The sequence below is a fragment of the Numida meleagris genome, chromosome 2 (assembly GCF_002078875.1).
Source record: "Numida meleagris isolate 19003 breed g44 Domestic line chromosome 2, NumMel1.0, whole genome shotgun sequence".
Lineage (NCBI taxonomy): Eukaryota > Metazoa > Chordata > Aves > Galliformes > Numididae > Numida > Numida meleagris.
Genome location: NC_034410.1, coordinates 3000176 through 3019387, shown reverse-complemented (window position 1 = coordinate 3019387; position 19212 = coordinate 3000176). Strand labels below are relative to the sequence as shown.

Here is a 19212-nt window from a genome sequence, read left to right as displayed (position 1 = left end):
CTCGGCTCCGCCCCACGGCCGGGCCCGCCCCCAGCTGCGGGGGGGCAGCTCCACGCCCCCTCCTCCCCCCCCAGGGCTGCCAGTGGCCCCCAAAGAGCGTACGGAGGTGGGGGTGGGGGGAGGCAGCGCTTTTCACCCCTCTATTTCTCCACCTCCCCCCCCTTCTCCTTCAGCAGTTCTCTGAGGGTGGGGGTGAGGAGAAAGATAGCGCAGCACAGAGCTTTCCCCCCCCCGCCCAGTTCAATAAAGAGAGGGATTTGGGGTCTTTTTTTGTCATCTTTATGCTTTTATTTTTGCGATTATTCATTATATGCTAATATTTAATTTTTGGGGGGTGCTCCCCTCCGTACCCCCCCCTTTCCTCCCCGCAGCTCCCTCCCCCGCCGCCGCTGAGGGCCGCGCATGCGCGCTGAGGTTTGCGGGGAGGGAGGGAGAGACAAGATGGCGGCGCCCGGCGGAGGGAGCGTGGAGGAGGATGAGGCTGAGCCCGTGCTGGGCCGCTTGGAAGAGGAAGCGCGGCGGCGGCAGGAGAGGCTGCGGGCCCTGAGGCAGAGATCGCTGCAGGTGGGAGGCGGAGGGGTGAGGGAGCGGCTGGGCTTTGGGGTAGGGCCTGTGGCAGTGGGCCTCGCGGCGGCTTGTGGCTTCCTGCGTCAGGAGAGGGCCTGGTGGGGGTGAGGGAAAGGCTCCGTCCCGGGGGGTGGTGGGCATGGAGCGGGCTGCCCAGCGCTGGAACTCACCGAGCGTTGGGGCAGCGCTGTCAGATACCGGGATGGGGTTTGGGCGGTGATGTGTGGAGAGGGGGGTTGGACTCCGTGCTCCTCGTGGGTCTCTTCCGAGTTGAGGTATTCAGCGGTTGTGGTTCTGCGATGGACGAGATCTGAGGACTGGGGAGCTTCTCTCAGCACTCTGCTGCTGAATGTCATAGGTAGGATGAGAGGTGATGGCCTCAGGTTGGATATTAAGAACAATTTCTTTTCCAAAAGTGCGGTGATGCGCTGGCACAGGCTGCCTAGGGAGGTGGTGGAGTCAGTGTCCCTGCAGGTGTTCCAGAATTGTGGAGGGACGTGGTTAGTGGGCATGGTGGGGATGGGTCGGTGCTGGACTTGGGGATCTCAGCGATCTTTTCTAACCTTAATGATTCCGTGATTCTGTTGTTATGTGTGCCACTGAGAGCAGGAGAGCTGTGACACCCTGGGGACGGGTGGACACAGAGCAGAAGGAAAGAGATAAGGAGGGAATGATGGAGAAGGCTGAGGCAAGGAGGACGGTTTGGTGTCTGGCAAGAAAATGTGTATTAGCCACTTGTTGATTGGCAATGGCAAGAAGAAGATCCATGTGGTGAAAATACAATGGCTCCTTGTAAGGAGAAATCTAAATAAACTGTTTTGCTAAAGTGTGAGTGAGGCCCGAGTACACCCTACTCAGGGGAAATTATTTTGCCTGAAAAAGTAAACCTTCCAAATGTCACTGCTTCTATAAACCTTATAGCAGATGGGAGTCAGTTATATGATGAACAAGGTCTGGGCCTTGGGGATCTTCTCCCAGAACTCTACCATTGAGCGTGGTAGACAGGACAAGAAGTGATGGCCTGAAGTTGTGCCAGGGGAGGTTCAGGTTCCGTATTAGGAAAAGTTTCTTCTCAGAAGGAGCGATGAGGTCTTGGAACAGGCTGCCCAGGGAGGTGGTGGAGTCACTGTCCCTGGAGGTGGATATGTGGTACTTGGGGAGGTTGTTTTTGTGAGGATGGTGGTGATGGGTTGACAGTTGAACTAGTTGATCTTAGTGGTCTTCTATGACATAAAAGATTTTGTGATTCTGTAAATAAGAGAGGGCAGAGAAATAGACCTTGGAGAGCTCCATTGGCAGTGGAGGAACAAGAAGGGAGGAAGAGTGGGCCAGGCACTGGGACAGGCTTCCCATAGAAGTGGTAGAGTCACTGTCACTGGAGGTGGTCAAGAACTGTGGGAATGTGGCACTGGGGGACATGGCTTAGTGGGATGGTGGGGATGGCTTGATGGTTGGACTTGATGATCTCAGAAGTCTTTTCTAACCTTAATGATTCTGTGTGCCACTGAGAGCAGGAAAGCCATGACACCCTGGGGAGGGGTGGACACAGAGCAGAAGGAAAGAGATAAGAAGGGGATGATGGAGAAGGCTGAGGCAAGGTGGAGAGTTTGATGTCTAGGAAGAAAAGATGTATTATCATCTTGTTCATTTGGAGTGGCAATGGAAAGAAGAAGATCCAAGTGGTGAAAATACAATGGCTCCTTGTAAGGAGAGAGCTCAGTAAATACAAAATCATAGAATTGTTTGAGTTGGAAGGGACCGTTAAAGATCACCTAGTCCAACTCTCATGCAATGGACAGGGACACCTCCAGCTTGACTGGGAATATCCAGAATATTAGAAGGGGTTTTGCTGATGTCTGAGCAAGGCCTGAGTACGCTCTACTCCAGGGGATGTTATTTTGCATGAAAAAGTCAACCACAGAAAAGTCACCACGTCTAATACCTTACAGCAGACGGGAGTCAAATACTAGACAAGGACCCATGCCATTCAGCTTCATTTCTACTAGCTAACAGCTCCATGGACATCAGGGCCCTGTTATTGACCGAGACCTCCTACGCACTGTAGATCAGCTTTTAGAGCTCTCTGGGATGGAAACCAATCTCCTTCTCTCCCATTGAAGCTGTTCATAGAAAGCTTTGTGTTCCATTGTGCAGAAAAGCTTTTGTGTCTGTGGTTTGAAGGTTCAGGTTGTGGAGTGCAGAGGGTGGGTAAGCAAGGAGGCTGCCTCATGTTTAGGGGAAAATTGTGGAGGTAGAAGGGAAGCAGGCATGGCGGAGATGCTCGTGCCCTGTTTTTCCTGGGGCCCCACCTCTTGTGTGACCAACCCTCTTGCTGAACCCCAGTGCTGGTACTGGGTCTTGGTTCTGCTTGCTGACTGTCCTTGTTGCTTCGAAATCGAGATTTTTATTGCAGGTGAAAGAAAAATGCAGAAAATGGGAGAAACTTGGCAGGCAGTGCTTCAGCAGTGATACCAAGGAAGGCTGCAGTGCTTCAGTGTCTCTCTGCAAGTCCTAGTGTTGCTTACTTCTTTTCTCTCAGACTAATAAGGTGTGAGCTCTGCTCCCCTTCTGCCACATCATCCTCAATTTGTTGATCAGGGTTAGTCCAGTAATGTGTGAGGGTGTCCTGTCCCTGCCCGGGGGGTTTTGATACCTCCAGTAGGAGCTGTATGGACAGGCCAGGGGCAAAGTAGGATACTGCCCTTCTCAGCCTCACTGAGAAGAAAAGCTATTGAAAAGAAAAGCTCCTTCCTTTCTTCTGGCAAATTTAGAGGGAGCAGAGCTTCCTGAGAAACATGTCCTGGTAAACTCACCCACCTTAGGTTCTTGTGAGTGAGCTACATGGCAACTTCTTGTTTTTGCTGACGGGGATAAGCTGGTGGCTGAGAGCCTTCTGAACTATTTCAGAAGAGTCTAAAACAGGCAGCTGGTGCAGCAGGGTCGGGGGAGGCAGGGACATGGGGTGAGCTCCTAACTGCCAGAAGCAGCCCACCTTGCAGCAGATAAGAGCGAGTTCCTACAGTGGGAAGGTGGAGATTTCCTTGGTCATGCCAAGGTATGTTTTGTTTGGTGGTTCCTAGTAGACATGCCCTGCTGAGTTTATCCAAGCCCTTTAAATCTCTTCTTACTCTTGGTTTTTGCAGCATCCCAGGACAGAGTTTTGCTGTTTAATGAAAAAAAGACCTCTGGTTTTAAACCCATTAGATGAGAGTTGCCTGGGAGGGGGGTTCCTTTTGCAGATCTAATGAGAAACATTAAATAACTGTTCTGTCTTCATGATCTTACAGCACTCTTCATGTCTCTTCCAGGTTCAAACTGGGGTCTGTGAGGTCTGTCTTTTATACACAAATATCTCTGGACTGTCTTTATGATATTCCTGTGTGCCTTCTTGACAGCAGGGATGCTCCTTTGCTGAGATGTGCTCTGGAGCTGTGTGGGGGCTGTGTTGGTTTGCAGTGCTGGCTGGTTTCATTTATCAGAGCTTGCCAATTTTTCTCCAGTTCCACCAGTCTCTGTGTAAAAAAGATCCCACCTCTCCTCATTGCTTTCCTTACTCCCCAGACTTGTGGCTGCACAGATACGAGTGCTCGTTGCCATTCTGCTGCAATTTTTCTGGCTGCTACTCAGCACTGAGCTGACATTTGCAGGGTGCTCCCCTCAGCTGTCCCAGCACCTTCGAAACAGCAGGACCCATTGGGATCCCATTCCCCATGTAAGTGCAGCCAGTTACTTTTTTTTCCCCCGTGTGCATTGCTTTACATCAGGCTCTGAATTTCACCTCTTGCCTTATTGCTCAGTGGTGCGTCCTTGGAAAACCCTTCTGCAAGACTTGAGTTGCTGCTGGATTTCATCGTGAATCATCTCGCCTGCAAGCGCTGTCCTCAAACCACTCGTGCCTTTCCCAAGCTTTCTGCAATGCCCATTACCCTGGAAGGAGGGGAAGATGGGAGCTGCTGCTGCTCTCCTGCCATGACGGTGCGGTGCTTGGGCTTGCAGGAGGGCAGGTGTTGTGCTTCCTGCTGCAATTCACACGTTGCTTGAGGTCAGACAAGGAACCTCTTCCAGTTCTGCTCTGAGAATTACACGGTGCACTCAGTTTTGGCATGAAGGTGATGCTCGGCTTTTCCCAATTAGTGAGGAAATGAGTGAGGTAATGCCCAAACGTATCAAAACCTGATGCGTGACCTTGTGCACTGTGCTTGCCTGACCTGCTATGCTGCTTTTTATTTATTGCCTGGAAATATATATATATTTTTTTTTACTCCATAAAAATTGGGATTCTTTGAGTTCTGGGCGTGATTTCCACGTGAGGCATGTCAGTTGATGTTTGCTTATAGAAACGTGATTAAAATAGCACACAAGGTGATGCTAAAGTTCCAGACTAAGTGCACAGCCTTGGCATCAGCCAAGTTTGCAGTTGCAAGGTAATACATGGAATCAGGTGCAGCATCAGAGATGTCATTTCCCTCCTAAAGTTAAATTGACTTAGCTTTCAGCTGCAAGTGATCACATTGTGGCGATGACTTGTTGGCATACAGAATGTTACTTCCTGTTCTGGCAAAGAAATACAGTTCTGAGCAGCCTGAGTGAGATCTTTATTTTGCAGGCTTTCCTCTTCCCCCCCCCCCCCCCCCCAAGTCAAATCAGAATGTCTCACAGCATCTGCTCCCAAGCTTCCAACCTGCAAGCTTCCACATCTGCAGCCTGATCAGCGTGCACTTCCCGCAGCATGCCTCGTGTCTTGGCATAACAACGTGCTCAGTCTTACCTGCTTGGATGGCAGCAAGGCTTGGTTTGGTGCTTGTAAGCCCTTGGATTCTTCCCTGGGTGTCAGGGTGTTATCCAGACCGGCTTTGGGATGAGTGTGATTTAGGCAGCAGAACCTCTTGTTTTCTGCCAGCTGCGAGAGTTCTGCCAGCTCAGAGATTGTGTGTCCCTGTGTTACACCCAAATCAATCTGAAACAGAGGAAGGCGAAGCGAGGGAAAACAAAACCAGCAGCCATGGGAAGAGCTGGTGGGAGTTGTCATGAAGGTAAACTTTGCCTCTGTGCTGGAGAAGAGGAAGTGTGCTGGGAGGCTGTGCAACTGCTCTGTTCCAACACTGCAGATTTTTTGCCAGCTTGGAATGTTTGAAAAACTTTGAAGCCGGGCAGTTACACAACCCAGGCTTGGCTGATGTTGTTCAGTGCCGCCCTCAATGAACAGGAAAACCCCACCAAGTTTTTGCTGGGAGCTCTGTGAAAGTCACGCGATGACGTTGGTCGTTCCCAACGTAAGGGTTGTTGGTTTGGAAGGGAGTGAGGGACGAGTGATGCCAGCTCTTGGGGGTGCAGCAGTGGGGAAAACTGGGACTTCTCCTGAATGTGGGTCTGCGTTGAGCTGATTTTGCAGTGCTCTGTTTGCCTGAGGCTCATTGTGCTGATACCAACTAAAGCTGAGGCTTTATCCTTGTATTGTGCAGTAAACCCTGATTATCTGCTGGTTCCTGTGTCTTTTTTCTTGCCTAATGGCTGAAAATCAGATTAGAACGTTGTGTTTCTCAGGAAGACTTTTTTTCCCCTCTTTTTGCTGATTTTGAGCTTTGGCTTCGCTTATCGTTATATTTCATGTCTATAGTTTAGCTGTTCCTTATTGTTACCCAAGGATCTGTTTTGAAGCAGAACGAAGAAGCCTGGTTTCCTGAACCTCTTCAAATCTGGAATGCCGAGGATTGTTGCAATTCCCCTCCTTAGCACGCAAAAAAACAACAACTTTCTGCTAAGCTAGTTGATAATTAACTGGAGTTATTTGGATGTATGAAATGCTTGCCCACAGGTTGCCCTTGAAACCAGCTCTCTGATGCATCCACATCTGCTGCTTTGGAGCTAGAAGGGCACTCACTCTGGTGCAGCATGTACTGAAGTTTTCCATTGCTTCAGACCCCATAGAAGCCCCCACGTGCTGTCAGCTCTTCCAGCAGGATGTCTTGCAGCACATTTGTAAGCACTGTGCCAGTCAGAGCTTGTGTCTTAAGAGCAGTGAGGTTGCTGTGAAAGTGGGAGGAAGATCTCAGGCCTCTCATTTGGCTTGAATGACCTGATGCAGTGTCTTAAATGCTTTTACCTTAGGAGTTTGGTTTTAGTTAAGTCTGTGTGTGTATATTTAGGAAAGGATTTGAAGGACCTTTGGATAGCACCAGCGGAGCAAAGGAGGAGTGAAATAAAGAAGTGCATACATTATCTCTTGCAGGGAGCTTTGTGCTTCCCCTGCAGCTGTGTATTTTTAGCATTGGATAGTGGAGTGGTGGAGAACTCCCTCGGCCGTTGCATGTAACCTGGCTTTGCTCCCCTGATTCAGCTGTCGAAATAATAACTTCTGTGCATTGCCTGCTGTTGAAACGAGAGGAAATGCTGTGGCACATTGCTCTTGTGTTAATTTGGGTGGCAAAGGACAGTGCTGAGAGGAAACTTCCTAAAATTGCCTTTGTGACACTGTGAACAGAGAGGTTTGAGCCGGGAGCTGGCTGGGTGAACTGAGTTCCATGGAGGTGCTGAGAGGGGATTTGCCTTCCCTCTGCTTTTCTCCACCGGATTTAAGGTTTCATGGTGCTTTTTCCCCGTGGAAATCCAGCTCGTGGCCCCTGTGGGGTGTAGCATTCAGCCCCCACCAAGAGCAGGAGGCAGCTAGGGCTGACGTGCTCAGGCCAGGCAGCAGGAAGGGGCAGAAAGTCGATGAGATCTGATTTTTCCTTGGTGCTCATTAATCTTGACTTACTTTTCCATTGCCATGGTAATGGACAGAGGGTTTTTACATAATTTTTCTCTTTTCATCTCAAGCCATAAAAAAAAAAAAAGAAAGATTAACTGTTCCTTTTCAACAGCAACCGCGCAGTGCTCGAAACCTCAGCTCCTTTAATCTGCAGCACGGGAGTCCCAGCTGTGCCGCCCTCTATGGCTTTTTTACTGGAGCTTTTGAATGGCTCCTTGGAAATGCTGAGTGACACGGAGCCTCTTTTCATCCCCAGCTGATAGCAGGAGCTCTGGAGGGGTGTGCTGTGCAGGAGGGGTGTGCTGTGCTATGGCACTGGCTCAGAATGTGGCTGGGGAAGCCCGTGCGTGAGCTCTCCTTTGGGGAGATCTCATTTAGCATTCAAATAAATGAACTCATCCCTAAAATTCCTTGTTCCGTAGGTGCTTCGGCTACCTGTGAGTCAAATCTAGAGGGAAGCAGTCCTGCCTGCTTCTGCTGGATGCAAACCTACAGGTTTTCCCTGGGCATCTCTTCTTGAAAGAACGCCTGTTACTGGGAATGCAGCTTCAATACGGTCCTGAGCTCTTAAGCTTTTTAAAGGGTGGTTAAATTCAAGAGGGTGTTTGTTGAAAAAGAATGATGTAGTTAAAGGCCAGTTTGAAACTTGCATCTCCGTGTCAGCGTTTGATTCCATTTCAGATTCTCTTTGGGTGCTTTCAAAGCTTTTATTTCCTTTGACAACTCGCAATTTCATTTTGGCATTTTTTTTTTATTTTTTTTTTTACCTGGGGCTCGACGCTTGTTTTCCCAATGCCCTCTGTTCCAGAAGTACAACAAACGCAAATCTTTGTGCTAGTCAGCTCGTCTGGCGCAAAGCAGGAACGTTTCAAGGGTAATGTGCTTTCAGCTGGAAGAAAGTGATTTGAAATACAAATGCCGGCAGGAAAAGTAACATATCTGAACTTCAGACGCTCCTTAAGCTGCAGTCGTGGCTCAGAAACGGGGCTCCAGAGCTGATCTGAGCAGCAAGTGCATTCCTCAGTGGATTTGGGACAGCTGCAAAGGACACTTTAATAAGCAATAATCAAGTGACCTTTAGCAGCAAGGCATTTGGAAGGTGTAATCAGGGGTGATAGTGAAGGCAATGTGGAGATTGAAGCCCAGCCCAAAGCTAAGGACAAGCTGAATTAAGAAAATGCTGCAAATATCCAGATTTTCTTCGTGCCGGTGGCTCTTTTCAATTTGATCTTGTGCAGCACAAGTCTGACAAGGCTCGCTACTCTTCCTTTTGCCTTTGTTCTTGTGTCTCTTGGGATAGAGATGGCTTAGTGCCCAAAGCTCCGGTATGTGGCAGCTTCAGGTTATTCCCACTGCTTTGTGCAAAGCGAGGCGTGTGGGGAAGCAGCAGCAGTGCCCGTGGGGAGACAGCTTGGCTCCAGCGTTGCATCCTCAGCTGTGCTGCAGAAATCCACATTGCTTGGGACCGCGGGGAATTTTGTGGTAAGGCACAAAGAGAAGAGGCAAAGAGACCTTTACAGTCATGGGTAGATGTTACCATGGATGTGCAGGCTTTTCTCCTTTTGTGCTTAGCTTTGCAGCTATTAAACTCTTCTCAGGCAGCGTTTGATTATTATTGCGGCTAAACACCAAGGATCCCCTCCGAGATAATCTCCCAAAAAAAGACCTGCCTGTTCCTATCCTTTCAAAGCAGGATATCTGCTGTGGTGGCACAGGGGAATGCCACTGGTTTTCCAAAGGGAGCCAGCAGCAGCAGAATGGTGCAGAGCATTGTATGGAGCAACCCAGCCTCCGAGGTGATGTATGGACTGACCTGAGCAGGGCAGGGTCCTTTCTCCCCACCAAGCCCTGGTAAACCCAACAAGTGTAACAACCACAGAGCTGTTATTCTGCTTTCTTAGCCAGAAAAGCCTCAAACAGAGCTTGGAAAGCCAGAGGGAGAAAAGCAGGAGCTTTCCTGATGGGACCACGGCATTCAGGCTGCGTGTAGTGGGGGAGGAAGGACCTCCACCTGCTTTTCTCTTTGCATCTCCGCGCTGCCACTTCTGTGGCTGTGTCATGCATCACATTGGAAAAAATCAGCTTGGCTCGCACCCAGCCCTTTGTTTCTGTTCAACGTCGCTTTCGGTTTGCGGCTCCCTGCCCCTCCACGCCTGCATGGGCTCACGAGGGAGGCAGGAGGGAGCCCACGGGGTTGACATTTCCTCTGCAGGGCTGAGCCGAAGAGATTTTCCTGCCCTTGCTTCTTGCTCCTTCTCCTGCAGGTCCCATTGCTGCTGTCCCTGGGGTCGGTGAATCCGTGATTGCCAACGAGTGACCGAATGGTTCACGGTCCCGTCCAGGCCAGTTTGTGGCCCTGCAGCTTGGCTTGCTGCCCTCCTCGTGCTTTCTGCTGAGCTTTTATGTCAGTGGAGCGAGCAGCCCGCGTTCCTGGAAGCAGAGGGACGAAGTGGCTGAGAAAACAGTTGCTGTGGAAACAGAGCGTAGTAAGGTTATTACAGCGAGAATAAAGCGCACACTTAGGGCTACAAAGGCTTCATTTCTATTCAGGCTTTATTAGGAAAGTAATAAACTATCGCTGCAGTGCTCAACTGGCTGGAGATGGAAGCCTGCAGACGAAATGATTGTGCTTCCACCAGCAACACACAAATAGGCACGCAGCTGGGAGCGGGTGGGTGGCTTTGGGAGACTCTCCTCAGCTCTTTTGTCTCCGGGGCTGCTATAGGCACTGCTGTAAAATGCCACTTGGAGAGAAGCAGATTCTCCACAGACTGCCCCAGGGCCTGGGGGACCGTTCCTCATCCCTAGGGTGAGCAAGGCTTGGGCAGTATTTGGTATTGAGGTGCCCAGAGAAGTTGTGGATGCCCCATCCCTGGAGGTGTTCGAGGTCAGGCTGGATGGTGCCCTGGGCAGCCTGACCTGGCGTCTGATTTAGTGGTTGGCAACCCTGTCTGTTGCAGGTGGGTTGGAACTAGAAAACGTTTGAGATTCCTTTCAACCCAAGCCGTCCTATGATTAGATAATCATGGGTCTGGAGCTTGCTGGAGGTGCTTCTTGGCAAGGCAAGCTCCAGGCAGCTCTCACTTTCCTGGTACCCATAGAGCTGTTTGTTGGAACAGGCTGCCCAGGGAGGTGGTGGAGTCACCATCCCCAGAGGTTTTCAAACAAAGGGTGAATGTCACACTGAGCGACATGGTTGGCATGGTGGTGGTGGGTTGTTGGTTGGACTAGGTGATCTTGGAGATCTTTTCCAAACTTTATGATTCTGTGAATAGCGAAATCTAGAAAGCAGTGTATTCTCAAGATCTCACTTTGTCCTGCCCTGAAGCTGAGCCGTGCTCTGGCTGCACACCTCTTCTGTCAGCCCCATGGAACAAGACACACTTGTTGGGGTAGGAAAGTGCATCTGTTTCCCATAATAATGTGCAAAGTTGGTGGTTAGAATCGAGACAAAAATTCGTGTCTGCTTATTCCCAGCTCCTTGCTGTGACAAACAGTGATAGTAATAGCTGGCTCCTCCAAGCACTGTTTGCCAGGTTTTATGCAAGGGAGCCAAATAAAGACAAGTTCTTTGCTTCTGCTCTGATTCCCGAGATGTTTCCGCGCAGATGTCAGCCAGCCCTGCCAGGTCCTGTGCTGGGCTGGGGAACTGAGCTTCATACCAACGGGATCAGGTGGAAACCGACCCAGCAGGAATATGAAATGCTTGGTTTCTGTCTGCTTTTGTTCCTGGAGCTGGCTCACGGGGAGGGATGCCCACCTTTAAGCACTGCCTTATGTGGGTTTTGTGCACTGGTGAAACTGTGGCTTTTGGGTTTGGTCTGATGACCTCTTGCACCGTTCCTGCTGATATCCTGTGTGTGCCAGCATGCGTTTGACCCTGGTACGAGCTGCTTCAGGAAGCTAAGCAGCTTTTTGTGTCTCCTTTTGTTCCGTTTGTTTGGCTTAGGGTTTGTGGGAGGGCAAGTCCTTGAAGTGGTTTCCCATGGGGCGAGGTGAGGTGTGGCCAGCAGAAATGAATGGGGATGGACGGGGACATGGGTGGTGGCATGGTCACCTTGGAGGGGAGGGTGAGGGTGCGAGCTGGGCTGATGGGAACAGTGCTTCTCTGCAGGTTGGGGCTGGGCTTGGTGTACTGGGAAGGTGACTTGTGTTTCTTTTTTAAACCAGAACCCACATATAAGTGGAATCCCAGCACGGTTTGGGTTGGAAGGGACCTTACAGCCTGCCCAGCCATGGGCAGGGACACCTCCCACAGCCCGGCTGCTCACAGCCCCATCCATGGCCTTTGGTACTGCAGGGATGGGGCATCACAGCTGCTCTGGGCACCTCACTGCCCTCATGGTGAAGAATCTCTTGCTGACATCTAATCTAAACCCACCCTCTGTTGGCTTCAAGTTGCAATTCATAGCAGTGGTACTGAAGCTAATGAATCGCTAACTGGAAGCGCTCCAGCAAGGAGAGAACAACAGCACTGCCCCGTTATGCACAGTGCACCAGATATTGCAGGTGGCCAGGAGTGTCTGGGAGAAGGAAACATCTTGTTCTGCACGATTTGAGCGTTCACTGCCCTGTGCCTGGTTTTGGGAATCGCGGTGGGTTGGTTTCCTCCTGCAGCCTTACTCTTGGATGCAGGTGGAAGAGGAATCTTTCACCATTCCCACGGGATTTCAAATCGTTTGTGGCTATATGAGGGATGTGGAGAGGAGCAAAAGCTCCCTTTTTTCCATGTGCCTTTCTTTCTTTCGAACCTTGAGACCCTGAACTGAACTTCCAGCCACGCTGTGGACCATCAGCTGTTGCTGTGTTGGGCAATTCAGCATTTTGCTTTGTGCATGGCTAAAAGGGTTCCACTGGCCGTGACCTTGCATGAAGCATGGAAGAGAGCTGCAGTTGTTAAAAGCTAGGATCCCTGCTATGCCCAATGACTCCTGTGCTGCGTGCGAAGACCTGGCTTGCACGTCCTATGAACTCACTATTTGCTAAGGCTGTGCTCGTTCAGCCTCACAGTATCTCTGTGGAGTGGTACTGAAGCACCCTAATTTCACGGATGGGAAATTAAAATCTCATTGCTGGAACAATGCGCGTGTCGTAAGGACGGTGAATAGATGTCTGCATCTTTTAGCTGCCCAAACGTAAGGCTGCTGCTCGGTAATGGCAACATTTTCTTTTAAATGTAGTTTAGTAGCCTCCAAGCAATTTATAATAGTAACAAGGATGGTCCTGGTGATCTCCACGAGCGAGTGTGTTTCCCCAGCATCTTTCTGCCTGCGAGATCAAAGTCGGATGCAAGGTGCAGGGAAGTCCGTGGCTGGGGAGCGGTGCCCGTGCTGCTGGCATTGCTTTTCCACGGCCTCCTTGTTTCATTTACGAAGGGGGAAAATAGACTCCAGAAAATAGGTTAATCATCAACTGCAAAAATGCAGAGTGAGGTTCGTCTTGCGCGCCGCTTAATTAGCGTGTGCAGAGCTGTGATTTACGTTTGCGAGATGCCTGGTGATTTATTTCACTTTTTTTTTTAAATCTAAATATGGGACTGGAAAGATTTCATGCGTGGACTTTCTTCCCTCAGCAGACGTTTTACCCTTCAGCAGGGTCCTGGTGTACAAGCACAAACCTGGCTGTGGTCTCTCTCTTTTTTTTGTTTCTTTTTCTTCTTGGGAGAACTGAAACCGCTCATGTGTAGCGTTTGCTTTTGCTTCTGCTTTTGTCCAGGAACAACAGAGGTGACACATTAACCCACTGGAACGTCTCTCAACTCCAGGCCAGCCCTCCTGGCTCTCCCTTCTCTCCCTCCTTAGGGAAAAACCTGTTCAGTTCTCCAGTATAACTGGAGTATTGTCCAGATCTGCTGCAGGCAGCTTGAATGTCACTAACAGGTGTTTGGGGTTTTCTTAAGGTTTTTTTTCCCCTCTTCTATGCAGTAGAAAGGTCACATAATGTGAGCAAGCAAAGAAGATGTGATGAGGGCTAAACCAGAGATGCTGCTTCTGTGGCGCAGGCAGAATTAATTCTTGAGTCCAGAGACTTGATTTTTTTGGAGGGATTCTGATGATTCCTGAGCGTTAGGTGCTGTATATGAATTGCATTCATGCATCCGTGCAGAGGATGGGTGGTTTCCCTGTACCGTTGTATGCAAGGTATTCAGTTGTCCCTAATAGGCATTTAAAGTGGTGACTCTGGTGTAGGCTTCCTTCTGGGGAGCAACTTCAGGTTCATATAGTCTCAAAGCACTGCTTTAACTCTCAGTATCCATTATTTGGTGCTTTGTAAATCAACATGGACACGGCTTTGCTGTAGGCGTGCGTGCACAAGAAGGAAAGCCTGGCTAATAGGACAGAGTATGGCATTTGTTTGGCATAGAGATTGGGAGAAAACTCCCAGTCAAGTGTGACCACCTAATGCAGGCCAGGGTGCATGGACATCCCTAGGAATGTTGGAGCAGAATCTGGTGTTGCCACTATGTGGATCAGCACCATAAAAAAATAATGGAGTGAGGATGGAGAATGAGATATAACCTTAAACTCAAGAAGGGCCTGGAATGAATCTGAAATGTGCTCTGCTTGGTAGAGCGTGTGAACCTTGGGGCTCGGCCATGGTCGGGTTTTGCTTCTCACATTGGATATTGAGAAAAAATTCTTCTTGGAAAGAGTGATGGGGCACTGGCACAGGCTGCCCAGGGAGACGGTGGAGTCACGGTCCCTGGAGGTGTTTAAGAAAAATGAAGATGTGGTGCTTGGGAAAAGGTCAGTGGGCATGATGGGAGTGGGTTGGGTTGCTCTTGGTGATCTCAGTGGTCTTTTCCAACCCTTAGGATCATGGGAAGCAGTAGCAACGTTCCTCCTGCCTTGGGATGGAGAAGCTCATGTGCAATTTTCTGGTTCTTCCTTGCCTGAGAAAGGGCTCCAGTTTTGCAATGGGGCATTCTTTCTGCTCAAGCTTTCTGCATTTGACTGCGAGGCTCATGGTATTGCTGTGGTGTCTTCAATACAGGGTTTGTGGTTCTGGTCTCGGGGGAACATTTGTGACACCGATCTCACTGGGGACAGCAGTTTGCTGCCAGAAATATTCACCAGGCTCTGCTGGCGAAGAGCTGCACTTGAAATGCAAACACACGGGGTCTGAAATTGTCAGAATGGGTCTATTGCAAACTGCAAACCACAGCCACTTGAGTGTTACTGGGGCTTGTTGGAAGGGAGGAAATATTTGCGACTGTTGGCTATGTAAACAGCGTAATTATATATTGCAGAAAAAGTACTGAAATTATATTTTGGAGGCGCTGAGATGAAAGAAGGTGTGCAATTTTCAGGCGGTTTTGTTCCTCGTGTTTGTTTCTCACGTGAAGTTGTGCTGCTCGGGTGCTGATTTAACCATTCCCATAGCAACCAGCTGGGGCTGAACCAGGATTAAGGCTTCACTGTGGAAAAAGCTGCAGGGACACGGGAGCTCGTGCTTCCTAAGTCCCGATTTTATACAATTACCACGAAGATTGCTGTGAGCAATTGGCTTCCAAACAGCTTTTGAAAAATACTGGTGAATCTCAGGTTCTTAATATACTATAATGCCATCTTCATGTTCAGAACTTTTTGCTGTGAAATTTATGATTAGATCCTTTTTTTTTTTTTTTTTTGGTCTATTTAGAGAATTAAAACTAGCATTGATTTTGAAGATGTGCTTTGTCACTAATAGAAACCTTGGTGACGTGCAGGGCGTTTTGTGACGTAGCTCTTTGCATTCTCGGGGCTGTTGGCATTAAATATCCCGGGAGGGCAGCGAGGTTGCACGGCAGCACCTTGCCAGGCTTCAAGGACATCTCAGCTGCAATCTTGGCCAAGCAGAAAGCACAAAGTACCAGCATGTGCCGTGCTCCTGCTAGGACACGGGGGCTTGATCCTCACCGCATGGCTGACCTGACCACTACGTGCAAAGGTTGAAGAAATCGAGGAAAACAGTGACTGTAACCACTAGAAAGGTGAATGCTCGGTACCTGCATGAAGATTTCATAAGGAAAATCAGACCTGGGTGCTTCCCAGCTGGAAGAGAAGTGAGGATGGGCTGCTCGGAATGCTAGCTTGGCTGGTTGAGCACTGAGAGATCAACCCTGCTTTGTTCCAGCACTGACCTCTCCTGAACTCCTCCAAAACTTCTCCAGCCTGGAGAAGAGAAGGCTGCGGGGTCATCTCATTGCAGCCTTCCAGTACCTAAAGGGAGCCTACAAACAGGAGGGGAGTCAACTCTTCACAAGATTAAATAATGGCAGGAGGAGGGGAAATGGCTTTAAGTTGAAGGAGGGAAGATTTAGGTTGGGTATCGGGGGGAAGTTGTTTACTATGAGAGTGGTGAGGAGCTGGAACAGGCTGCCCAGAGAGGCTGTAGATGCCCTGTTCCTGGAGGTGTGCAAGGCCAGGTTGGACGAGGCCCTGGGCAGCCTGGTCTAGTATTAGATGTGGAGGTTGGTGGCCCTGCCTGTGGCAGGGGGGTTGGACCTTGATGATCCTTGAGGTCCCTTCCAACCCAAGCCATTCTACGCTTCTATGAAAAGAGTTATTCTGCCAAAGAAGCACTTGTCTGGTAACACGACCATCCTGTAAGCCTTCAATGAAAGATAAGGAGGTCTTTAGTAATGTGGTCAGTCCCTGCGGAAAATAAGTTGGTTTTAGTTCCCGGGAAGAGGAGAAGCTGTCAGATCATTCTGTTGACTTTTAGGGTTGCTGGATTGCATTTACATGGGTAAAGCAAGCTGGGGAGCTTCAGCAAAACAGCTCTTCTGAGGCTTGGAGAGGAATGGAAATGGAGATAGGACGTGCTGGAAGATTCAGGCAGGTAGCAGACCACCACAATTTGGTTATTGGAATGTGGGAGAAAGGCCACGTCTGGTTAGGGGCGGGGGAAGCAGTCCTTCAGACAGAGATTTTAAAAAGACACTGGAGAGAAGAGAAGGAAACAAATACAAGCTTGACATTATAAAGCCTTATTTGGGAAGGGGTTAAGTGACACCCTTATGTCATAGGGGAATGATGAGCTGCTTTCCAGACCAGCGGTGATGAGAGGATGTTAGGCATCTAGCAAAAAAAACACTTAAATCAGCAGTTGTAGATAATTTGCACCCAGGAATCCTAAAATAATCAGCTGAAGAGATTGTTAGCCTGCTGTGTTTTGATTTAAATCTGTTCTGAATACTGGATAAGTTTCAAAGGACTGGAAGACTGCTAATAAAACGGCACTGCTTAGAAATAAAGGCGAGAGGGGTAAGTTGGGTGAAGGTGTCAGTGTGGAGCAGGAGGGTGAAAAGAGTGATTTGCAATGCATTTAATGGAGGGTGAGAAAAAGGGAGCGTCATTTTTGTCATGCAAATGTGATTTAGGGGAGGGTTAGCGATATTGCACAACACGCTGCTGCAAAATTACGGCTCTGAAGTAGGTAACTGATAGCTCAGAGGCTGCCAGCAGAGGATTGTCACCCAGCAGAAGTGTCGCTTTGGGGGGGGGGCTGTGACTCGTGTAGCCAGTATTCCCATTGCTCATCTGGAAATAAACCCTCTGCTTTGTGACAGATGACTCCTGAAGGCTGGCAGGGCCTGTGGAGTGATCGTCGTCGTCATCTTCCTTGGGGAAGTGCATGGAAACCCATCCCCGTGGGTTCATCTGGCAGGCAGCGGGGTTGGAAGGCACGCTGGGTGGAACGGTTCCCTCTTTAAATTCCTTCTCTGTGTGGGGAATTTTAAGGTGTCTGACAAGGTCACCGGTGGGGTGGGGCTGGGAGGGGACGTGCTGTGTCAGAAAGATTTGGGGAGTGCTTTTGATCACCGTACACGAGCGTTCTCGCCCTTTGAAGGCATCGGGTGCAGTGGCTCTTGGGAAGTGACCGATGGAGGACCCGGCCCTGGGAGCAGGCTTTGGCCTTGCCCAGGTTTTTGGCTGAAGGAAGGAGTGGCTGCTCCTCCTCGTGTCTTTGGGACGAGGAGGGACGGCTGGGTGAGACTTCCCACATCAGAAGCGTTCTCACATCAGGCTGGGCCACTTGAGCATCCCTTCTGGCCTTAAATCTTTATAAACGCGATGCAAAGCAAATTGCTTCCCTCGTTATTACGGGAGGACGAACCAAAGAGCTGTGAAGACACCTACCAGGAAGGGAAAAGCCACGATAATGTGCTGAAGCCCAGGAGAAAGCTTAACATTTCTCAGAATGGTGTCTGATTGCCCAGAGCAGAAGCTTCTTGCAGACAGGGTTGGCTTCACTGGGGGGGAAAATGAATCTTCTGTGGTTTTATGTGGCAAGTGCAGCTGTACACCCATGAGATGATAGGAATACCTTCTGTGACCGCATTCTCTTCTGCTGCTTATCAAGGCCCGCCTCCTGCTCTGCGTCCTCTGCAAAGTCTGGGAAGTGGTGGGATACAGAATGTGACGCTTTCCCCGGAAGGCTGCAAGAGCCTCCTGGTTTGCAGTGGGAGCTCAGTGAAGCCCAGCTGTTCTTGATCTGGCTGTTGAGACATCTGCCTGGCAAGGCTGTGGGTTGTGTGGGCACGACTCAGTATCCTGCCCTCTTGCTACGTGTAATACTGTGCTCACAGAGTGCTTCTACTGAGTTGTCAGTGTCCATCTTGACTGCGTATTGAACTGTCAAATGCCTTCCTCGTTCTGCCTGCTGCTGGCGAGGAGGAAAGTGAACCAGGGCATCTACACTGACCAAACGCCGTGGCTTGTGTTGTGCAGGACCCAGGCTCCCACCCATGTTCTGCTGGGAGCCTGGGCTGTTAACTCGTCCCCTGTCAAGTTTGCTACGGGCCTTGCAGGTACTGGAGGAGGCAGCTGCCACCCGTCTCTGTACAGCCTGATGCAAATCTTCTTGGATTTATGCCTTGAACAGGCGGGGGATGAGATTCTTTTAATCTCAGTGCTCTTTGTGAAGAGTGGGAATTGGGCAAGCAGAAGTCTTCAGGTTGGTAGCTACGAGGCAGGGGTTGCCAGTTGCCATGTCTGCAAATGAAATAGCTGGGAGACTCCAAGCAAGAAAGCTTCTTAATGCCGGAGCTTTGTCTTGTGACTGTCTCCTTGCAGAGACTGAGGGATGGGAGTGACTTTGTTTGCAGGCAGCTGGCAAACACTTGCACAGAGCGTGGCTGGGTCTCCAATCTTAGGAGGTGCAGCTGGTAGCAAGCACCTCGCCTTGAAAAGAGGAATCGTGAGGGTGAAACGGCCAAGGGGTTGTTTCGGCTCCCTCTGTGGCATTAAGGTCTCGAATAAGACAAGAAGTAGAAGCGAAAAGCGGTGAAAGTTGAATTGGTGCAAAGCTGTGGGAAGCAACCGCCAACGAGCGGAGGGAAATGCTTTAGAACGCTTGAAGCAGGAGGTGGCGGGGAGGCTGAGTGCAGCTCTAGGAGGAGCGCTTCCTTTCTGAAGAAATGAAAGTTGTGACACAGCTGCTGGACTGCAGCGTTTTGAAGAGGACGGCGGAGGGGCAGGCCTCCCAGCAAAGCAGAGAGCCCCAAAGGCACTGCAGCTGTGGTGAAGTCCTTCGAGTGGTCGGAGCGATCCTTTAAGGGCAAGAGGAGAAAGAAGAGAGCTGGGGTTGGCAGTGAAGCACAGAGCTGTAAGATAAGCTGCGAGTCTGAGAGCCTGTATCAATAAATGATCGCGGTAACGAGATCTGACGTGGCACGTGGCTGCAGAGAGCTGAGTCCCGTGCAGTGCTGCTGGCCCTGCTGCCCTCGAGCTCTCTGTGCTCCCTGTTGCACAGCCCCTGGCTGCTGCGCTGCGTCCTCACCCCGAGCTCCCCTGCTCCTGCAGCAGCAGCAGTGGCTTTGTCATTCTGCGCCCTGCAGAAAAGCTGGGCAGTGCTATTTCCTCGCTCACCCTCTAGCTGCTGCCATCTCTCAGCTGTGCTCAGGCAAGGGG

General features: G+C 50.1%; 1 protein-coding gene across 1 annotated transcript in view; it reads left to right on the top strand.

The window, feature by feature from the left end:
• CCDC12 (coiled-coil domain containing 12) overlaps positions 393-19212 on the top strand; it is a 35833-nt gene continuing 17013 nt past the window's right edge. The window contains exon 1 of the mRNA XM_021386626.1: positions 393-564. Coding sequence (XP_021242301.1) covers positions 403-564 — 162 coding nt within the window. The 5' untranslated portion in view covers positions 393-402. The remainder of the gene's footprint in view (positions 565-19212) is intronic.